The following is a 9,217-nucleotide window of genomic DNA, read 5'->3' as shown; positions in this document are numbered from 1 at the left end:
TGGGATTTGTGGATATGAACTAACTAATATCAAGATGCTGCTTAAATCATGAAGTATCAGTAATAATGATGCAATAACATAATAAACTGTATGAAATAACACTGACAAGGGCCACTCTGCTGTACAACGATCTCAGAATAATTGACAGACATGGACCTTTTATTTTGAAGAAGTGGTGCCGGAAGCAGTGTCACTTCCTGTGCGGAGTCTAGTTGAGGAGGTTTGTCAAAAACTTATCTTTCCGCCTTGAGTTCCGTTGTTTCTGTCACGTGGAAGAGTTATCTGTGAGAGTAGCTATAAGATAAAACCGAAGTGAACCATCAGAGGCCGTATGTTTGGTAAAACTTAAGTGAACTTTTTCTAAGTTTTCGGGACGTTTCACCGTAGGCTCACCTCTGTCAGCTAAGAATGCTAAATGAAGTTAGCATAGTGTGCAAGCTGGAAATAGAAACAGAACTCGGCCACACAGCGGAGTCGGCGTGACTGTTCGATAGAGAACAAACTGTATTTTTCCTGAACCCACAATGTCCAGATAAACTTGTCTGAATGGAGTCTGCACTGTCCTTTCTAACTGAAAAAGTGCGGATTGTCCGGTGTCGTACGAAGCTAATGAAGTTGTATTGCTCTCTGGAAGTAGACGGAGGCGGCGGTATCCAGTAACACGACGCACATCAGAGTGAATAAACCATCTTTAAAGGAGTGTGTCTGGAGGAAAAGTTGCTGTGATTCAGTAAACATGTCTAAAGTTCAAATGCTGAGAGCTTTTGTCAACCAGCGACTAACTGCGGCTGCTGAAGAGATCTTTGAGCTGTTTGAAACAACGATAGCAGAGTACGAGGAGAAACTTGAGTTCAGTTCAAAAGAGAATCACCGACAACGGAAACTACTGGACGCTGTTTACAACCCTGTCCGGTTACACAGAGCAGGTTTGTACTGGTTTTATTGTTTTATTATCACAACCAGCGGTGGAGGAAGTACTCAGATCCTCTACCTAAATGATAATGAGAATAACAATAGTAGTAATAATGAACTTTATTTATTTAGTACCTTTCATACAAGAAATGCAGAGTGGTTTACAATAAGGGCACTATAGGCACTGAGTGCTTCACATGAAAATAGAATTAACATAAAACAGCATAAAATCAGAACAGAAAACTAGAAATCATAAAAACAGATAAGACTTTAAAGTTGCAGCAGCGTGAAGCATAAATAGAAAGTAAAAGCATACAAAGAAAGAGTTTCGGACCTATATGAGGAAAGTAAGAGCTAGTTAAAGACTTAAGTGAACAGATATGTTTTTAGCATTCTTTTAAAAATATGTAGCGAGCTGGCTTCCCTGATATCAATAGGTAGTGTGTTCCATAGCTTTGTAGCGTAATTGAGAAAGGCTGCACCCCAAAGGCTGTTTCTGGGGACCACCAATAAACCAGCGGCAGATGATCACAGTGCTGTTGGAGGCAAATAGTTAACAAGGAATTTAGCAATGTAGCTAGTTCCCAGTCCATTTAGGACTTTGTATACAAGGAAGAGGAGCTTAAAATCAATTGTAAAAGTAACAGGAAGTCAGTGCAGAGCAGCTCAGACTGGCCTGATGTGCTCTCTCCTCTGTCCTGTAGCTGAGCTGCAGAGTTTTGAATGAGCTGAAGTCTCTCAGTGGTGGTTTTTTTTTTTTTTTTTTTTTTTTGGAAGGCCAAAAAAAAGTGCGCTATAGTAGTTGAGTCAGCTTGAAATAAAGGCATGAATCAATTTCTCAGCATCATGTGAAGTTATTTTGTTTTTCAAAAACAAAATAACGCCAATAAAAGTAGATACCACACTGGGCTGTTCATTATCACTAAGTGGCTCATTTTCTTACTTTTTGAATATGAATGCATATTTGTCCATAAGTATTTTTGAAACTCTTCTTACTTACCTGGGGGATCAGTTTGTTTATGAACATTTAGTATGATTAACCTTTGTTCTTTTAACTTTTACTGTATTGCCCCCTAAAGGAAACTTTTACCTGACACAGCCAGGTGCAAATGTTTAAGAAAGTAGTGCTATTAGGGGTGTAAGTGTTAACATGAAAGTTTCTCAGAGGGTTGTATGTATTTTATCATTCTCCACAGATGTCCAGCAGCTGTTGGTGGTTAAAAAAGAGGTTCATCCTGAGCAACAGGAGTGGAGCTCCAGTCTGGACCAGGAGGACCCAGAGCTCCCACACATCAAAGAGGAACAGGAGGAACTCTGGAGCAGTCAGGAGGGAGAGCAGCTTCAAGGGCTGGAGGAGGCTGATGTCAAGTTCACATTCACTTCAGTCCCTGTGAAGAGCGAAGAAGATGATGAAGAGAATGCTCAGTCCTCACAGTTTCATAAGATACAAACTGAACAGATGAAAACAGGAGCTAAAGGAGAGGACTGTGGAGGACCAGAACCAGCCAGGAACTCAGATCCAGATAGTCCTTTGCAACAACCAGCTACTGATGACAAGACTTCACACTCAGAACCTGAGACTGATGACAGTAGACATTGGGAGGACACTCAGGAACTTCAGTCAGGTTTAAACCCGCCACAAAACAATAGGGTGAAACCATTTCGTTGTTCAGTTTGTGGTAAAAGATTCATACTAAAGCATCATCTCAGAAGACACATGAATGTCCACACAGGGGAGAAACCATTTAGTTGTTCAATTTGTGGTAAAAGATTTGCACAAAAGGAACACCTGAAACTACACTTGATCGTCCACACAGGGGAAAAACCATTTAGTTGTTCAGTTTGTGATGCAAGATTTGCGCGAAAAGGACATCTGCATAAACATTTGACTGTCCACACAGGGGAGAAACCATTTAGTTGTTCAGTTTGTCGTAAAAGTTTTGCGCTAAAAGGAACTCTGAAAGAACACTTGATTATCCACACAGGGGAGAAACCATTCAGTTGCAGTGTTTGCAATAAAAGATTCACTCGACTCAACTATGTCAAAAGACACAAGTGTGTTGGTGAGAGTAGCAGCAATAAGTGAATCTGTGGAGATGCTTGTTAAGACATTTTTTCCAGCATAATTTAAGCACCGAGGGCAAGACTTGGTTTAACACTGTAGATTTCAGGATGATACAAAGTCTTCTCAGACAAAATGAAGCTGCACAAGTGTTGTAATTCTGTTAGGGATGTCAATTTTTGTAGATTTTTCTTTCGATAGCCTCCCACCTGTTAACCAGTAACTAACTGGATAATTAAAACTACACTACATCATGTGAGATGTAAGATATAATAGACCCTTTGAGGGTTGACCTCACTATGATGTCATTTCATTAGCTGGAGGCAAAACAGGACTCACGACCACAGGGCTGTAGGCTACAAAGGACTCTTAAAATGTTGTCTTGTGTTATGTGTCACTAAAATGAGAGCCCTGTTGGTTGAAGAAAGGGAGCGTTATATTTCTACATGAATTAACGAACAGTTAAGTTAATCACACATTCACCTGGCTTGGCACTGTGCTGCTTCATTTCCCCAGACAGAGTGCACTCTACCCCCTGGAGAATGTGGTGCTCTGGATAATCAAACGGTACACTCAGACAGCGCTCCGAATTTATGAACTGTTCAGTTTGTGCCAGAGTGCACTCCAGCCCTTGGAATGAGTATTTCTGAATGCACCACTTGCATCATCTTCCTCCACTGTCGAAAACAAGTCAACAGAACTTGCTAGCTAGCACTAGCTAATGTCTGTAGAGACAATTTTTTGATTCCAGCTAAGCCCCGCCCACCAAAAAACCATTATACTGTTTACTAACAGTAAACAGGTCTATACATTGATAACGTTGTTCACAACACGTAAAGGGAGTTTGTGCCTCAAAATTGAACCACCTACTCACTGGGGCAACCTGGGGGGAGACCAGAGGGTCAACATGATGTTTCCACAGCAACACTGTTGGGTCAGGCGGCGTTACTTGTTGTAATCACCAAAGAAGCAGCAATGTTAGCTCACTTCCACCAGACCCGGGTGGCACACAGTACAATGAATGTAGGGTAGTAAAATCAATCTTTTGGCCAACATGTCTAACCAGTCAAAAATATATTCTTGTTCAACTGTTGACATTTCTTGATTCTGTAATTTATTCTCAACATTATTTTGTTTTCTGGACACTGTGTTTTTGGTATAACATGTATTATTGAAAATCCCCTCCCCTTTAACCTTCCTCAATCTGTCTCTCTGCTCAATGGATGGGCGGAGCCTCAGAGCCTTTATAGGCAGTCAGCTCACCTATGGCAAACCCCTAAAGAACCAAGAGCTGGCTTGCCACATGTGCATGACTTTTCCTTCCTATTCTTTGAACTGTTTGTGTGAAATGTAGGTTTTCTTTTGTTTAAATGCATTAAATCAGCTTTAGTAGTTTATGATTAATTTGCTGTATAGATACGTTTCATTAGTAGGAAGTTTTTCTCTTTATGCCTAAGTTAACACTGTTAAAATTGTGATGCTAAACTGCCTTTGTTGGGTTATCTATTGAAACTAGGAACTATGGTGTCTAGATTTTATTCCTTTTCTTCTGTTATCAGATAAACCAAACTATCTTCAAATGAAAAGATTGGACTGGAACCTCGGCTTTGCTCCTTTGTCCTAACCGACAAACCATTGAGTTGTATATAGGCCTGGAATCAGACTATCCTTAGGCAGAAAATCAGTATTCATCCTACTAAATATTCTTCATTCATGTATTCATTGATTGAAATAGTTTCAAAACATCTCATAGTATATTTTGTGCACTTATACTGCACTATGGTCAACATATGTGATTTATAAATTAACGACTTAGGTTCCATTGACACAATTACTGATATAAACACAGCTCTCTACTTTTCACTAACATGTTTTTCAGTGCATTCATGAGGTTGAACGTGACACACCAGAAGTAAAAAACAAAAACAGAAAGACATACTCATCTACTGCAGAGCCATGTACACAGCTCTGGTCTACTGGCAATGAGAAAGAGGTCTATCACCCATTTTTAGCAGGTTGGCTGCATATAATTACTATCTGTTAAAAGAGTATTTTCACAAAAGGGTTTTCAGTCTTTGAGCATAATGTATAACTGCTGTTCATATGGTGAGATCCAAGAAATTTCTTTTATCAAGATCAAGCTCTGAAGTGAAAGACAGTAATGTGAATGTACAATTGATGTATTCCATGAAGGCATATAGCTTAGTCAATGTACCATTCCATACCATTAATACATCATCTATCCTCCACCAAAGAGAAATCTTAGAGTAGAAGTGGTTAGACGAGGTATTAAAAATGAATCTTCTGTTGATTAATTTTTGTTGTTTGATCAATCAATCATTTCAGCTTTAATTTAATATTCTGTTGGGTCCTTTAATCCACAAAAATTAATCATCATTTAGGAGCTTTTCGTATATTTTGTGCACAGAATCCTGATTTGAGAAGTAACTCGTAACTAAAGCTGTCAAATAAGTGTGCTGGATTATTTTCACTTTATGCTACCTTATATTTCTCCTCCTCTATATTTCAGAGAGAAATATTGTGCAACCATACTGTCGCCTCACAGCAAAAGGGTTCCTGGTTTGATCCCGGATGTGGGAGCCTTTCTGTGCAGAGTTTGCATGTTCTCCCCATTTCACCGTGGGTTTTCTCCAGGTACTCCAGCTTCCTCCCACAGTCCAAAGACACGCAGATTGGAGATAGGTTAATTGGTGACTCTAAATTGTCCGTAGGTGTGAATGTAAGTGTGAATGGTTATCTCCCTGCGATAATCTGGCGACCTTAGAAAATGGATGGATGGATGGATGGACATACAGTGTGATACATTTAGTCATGATGTGTATTTAATGATTGAACAGAGGCTCAAAGTCTTGTAACCACTAACAAGTAACCAGATGTGTTTCAGGTGTCCCTGAGTTGTTAGCATTTTCACCAAAGAGACATTTCCCCTCTAAACTTGGGAAAATGTGACATGGTTTCTTTTAAGTAAGTCAACGTTTGAGGCCCAAAGAGGTAAAATGATCTAATATTTCACAAAAAAGGGAGAAAAGTTTAACAGAAAAACGAATACAAATATGTAAACAGAATGACAGAGTTCTTCGTCAAAGAATACAACATCATTAAGGTCTCAAACAAGTAATCTTGATGTGAGTTGTAGTAGAGTTGGTGCATTAATAATGTCGCAAATTCCATACTGTAGCATTTGCAATATTTTTTTATGATACAATTATGGAAAATACAGTCACACAGTTCATCCTAACCTGTTATTTGCTAGACTGATATATGTTTATAAATGCAGGGAATATCATTGTGTGTATGTGTGTGTGGAAGAGAGAGAGAGGGGAGAATCCTTTACTTTTTTTTACTGAAGATGCTGCTTAAATCATGATATATCAATAATACTGATCCAATAATACAATAAACTGTATGAAATAACATTCTCATGCGCCATTCTGCAACACAACTAGCACAGTGAGTAAAATAGTGTGATCACTTTTATTTTGAAGAAGCGGTGCTGGCAGCAGGTTTACTTCCTGTTTGCAGTCTGCTAGAAGGGGTGTGTTGACAGATCTTTGCTGAAAACCCTTTTCTCCGCCGTGAGCCCTGCTCTTTCCATCACCTACTTCATCAGATACAACCGGAGTGAACCACCGGATTCCGTACATTAAGATAAACTAGTTTCAATGGACTTTTTCTAAGTTTTCGGGACGTTTCACTGCAGACTCGCCTCTGTTAGCTAAGAATGCTAAATGAAGTTAGCATAGTGTGCTAGCTAGAAATATACGGAAACGGAATGCGACCACAGCGGAGTCGGAGTAACAGTTCGAAGGATAACAAATTTTCATGGACCCACAATGTCCAGGTAATCCCGTCTGAATGGATGGCGTGCTGCTCCCTCCAATTTTAAACGTCTGGATTAGCCCCCGGTGTTTTGCTAAGCTAATGAGGTTAGCTCGCTAGCTGGAAGTAGGCGGACGCGAATGTAATCTTTCACCGCAGCGCACATAAGATCGAACAAACCATTTTAACTTGAGTGTTTTTGAGGAAAAGTTTCTGTAATTTATAAAAAATAATGTCTAAAGTTCAAATGCTGAGAGCCTTTGTCAACCAGCGACTAACTGCGGCTGCTGAAGAGATCTTTGAGCTGTTTGAAACAACGATAGCAGAGTACGAGGAGAAACTTGAGTTCAGTTCAAAAGAGAATCACCGACAACGGAAACTACTGGACGCTGTTTACAACTCTGAAGTTCGGTCACACAGAGCAGGTTTGTACTGGTTTTATTGTTTTATTATCTTTGACGGCTTTTTATCTCAAAGTGGCTCATCGTCTCGCTTTTTGACGGTACATGCATATTTGTTCATAAGTAGAGAAAGAAATCTAGTTCTTAAAATGGACAAGCAGCGGATACTTGCTGTAGCTCTGGTTGAGGTCGAAAGGCTGTTGGGTACAGGGAAACGGAGATCTATGTGGGTACAAGAGACTCTTAAAAAAAAAAGGGTGGATCACGGAGAGTACTACCAGTTGGTAATGGAGCTTCGCCACAAACCACGCGTGATACCAGCCAAAAGCTGGCATATGCCAGCCAGTGTTACCTCTGATCATATGTATGTTTTTCATTAGTCTCCACAGATGTCCAGCAGCCGTTTGTGGTTAAAGAAGAGGTTTCCCCTGAGCAGCAGGAGTGGAGCTCCAGTCTGGTCCAGGAGGACCCAGAGCCCCCACACATTAAAGAGGAACAAGAGGAACTCTGGAGCAGTCAGGAGGGAGAGCAGCTTCAAGGGCTGGAGGAGGCTGATGTCAAGTTCACATTCACTTCTGTCTCTGTGAAGAGTGAAGAAGATGATGAGGAGATACCCCAGTCCTCACAGTTTTATAACAGACAAACTGAACAGATGGAAACAGAAGCTGATGGAGAGGACTGTGGAGGACCAGAACCAGCCAGGGACTCAGATTCAGACACACATCTACAACCAGACACCATTGAGAGGACTTTACGCTCTGAACCTGAGACTGATGACAGTAGAGATTGGGAGGAGACACAGGAATCTCAGTCAGATTCAAACTTGTTGCAAAACAATGAAGTACCCGTCAGTGATATGGACTGTAATACTGGAAAAACATCATTAAGAGATCATGCGGGAAAAAATTGTTTCACCTGTTCAGTTTGTAAAGCAAATTTCAGTCTCAGTAACAGTTTGGTTAAACATATGAGAATCCACACAGAGGAGAAACCATTTTGTTGTACAGTTTGTAGTAAAAGATTCGCACAGAGGCAACACCTGAGACGACACTTGACTTTCCACTCAGGGGTGAAACCATTCAGTTGTTCAGTTTGCAGTAAAAAATTTACACTAAAACAAAATATGAAACGACATTTGGTTGTCCACACAGGGGAGAAACCATTTAGTTGTTCAATCTGTAGTAAAGGATTTGCACTAAAGGGAGATTTGAGACGACACCTGACTGTCCACACAGGAGAGAAACCATTTAGTTGCAGCGTTTGCAATAAAAGATACACTCGGCCCTGTTTTGTCAAAAGACACAAGTGTGTTGGTGAGAGCAGCAATAATAATTCAAGCTGTGGAGATGCTTGTTGAAACATTTTTTTTTCCAGCAGGAATTCAAGTACTGACAGCGAGACTTTGTTAAACACTGATTAGGAAACAGTCAGAATTAAGACTGATACAGACTCCAAATTAAGTCTAATCTTTAATAGATGATCTTTGATTTCATTATTTGATTAGTATAATCTTTGATTAGACTTGTTTTAAGTTGTCTTAAAAATGTTAATGTTCCCTCTACATCACTGTCATCAACATTTGTGATTAATAAATGAAACGACTTGACTTAGCTCCCAATAACACAATGTATTTATAATTTAATGGACTCCCCTGTTCTTGAATTGATCTCTTACCGTGTGTAAAACATCAACAACAGTTGATTCTTAAACTGCTAGTACTGTATTCAGTGTCATTTCATCTGAATCACAAGTTTTTTAGATAAACTTAGATTGGACACAGCTGATGATGTAAGATAACAGCAATGTCTCGTAATATTTACATATTCCAGAATTTAGGTGTATTTTATGAATCTACAAGGTAATAAGAGGTTATTGTCTACCAGAGGTCCCTGGGGACCTCCGTGCTGCCCTGCCAACTCTACCAGGAAACAGCAGTGCCCCAAGCTTCAGAGAGCTGGTGGGTGAGCGGACAGGTATGACATCTGTGAAGAACACCAGAACA

At 39.9% G+C, this 9,217-nt stretch overlaps 2 protein-coding genes across 4 annotated transcripts; both read left to right on the top strand.

Annotated features, from left to right (window-relative positions):
* The first annotated feature begins 209 nt into the window (after positions 1-209).
* LOC125904204 (chorion transcription factor Cf2-like) lies at positions 210-5,658 on the top strand. 2 transcript variants are annotated; one of them, XR_007451399.1, is made up of 3 exons: positions 210-926; positions 2,109-4,989; positions 5,505-5,658. XR_007451399.1 is itself a non-coding variant. In XM_049601457.1 (2 exons), the coding sequence occupies exons 1-2, from the start codon at positions 737-739 to the stop codon at positions 2,996-2,998; spliced, it is 1,080 nt and encodes a 359-aa protein (XP_049457414.1). In that variant the 5' UTR covers positions 210-736; the 3' UTR covers positions 2,999-5,218. The 2 variants fall into 2 exon arrangements, 1 of the variants encoding a protein (XP_049457414.1); XM_049601457.1 differs by lacking the exon at positions 5,505-5,658 and having other exon boundaries at positions 2,109-5,218.
* Positions 5,659-6,496: 838 nt separating this feature from the next.
* Positions 6,497-8,857, top strand: LOC125904203 (gastrula zinc finger protein XlCGF8.2DB-like). Of its 2 annotated transcripts, none has more exons than XM_049601456.1 (2): positions 6,497-6,836; positions 7,596-8,857. In XM_049601456.1, exons 1-2 carry the CDS (start codon positions 6,818-6,820, stop codon positions 8,570-8,572), a joined length of 996 nt encoding a protein of 331 aa, XP_049457413.1. In that variant the 5' UTR covers positions 6,497-6,817; the 3' UTR covers positions 8,573-8,857. The 2 variants fall into 2 exon arrangements, with proteins under 2 accessions (XP_049457413.1, XP_049457412.1); XM_049601455.1 differs by having other exon boundaries at positions 6,499-7,239.
* Positions 8,858-9,217: the final 360 nt, after the last annotated feature.

The sequence above is a fragment of the Epinephelus fuscoguttatus genome, linkage group LG17 (assembly GCF_011397635.1).
Source record: "Epinephelus fuscoguttatus linkage group LG17, E.fuscoguttatus.final_Chr_v1".
Classification (NCBI taxonomy): Eukaryota; Metazoa; Chordata; class Actinopteri; order Perciformes; family Serranidae; genus Epinephelus; species Epinephelus fuscoguttatus.
Note: the sequence above shows the minus strand (reverse complement) of the source record. Positions and strands in the feature narration are given on the sequence as shown.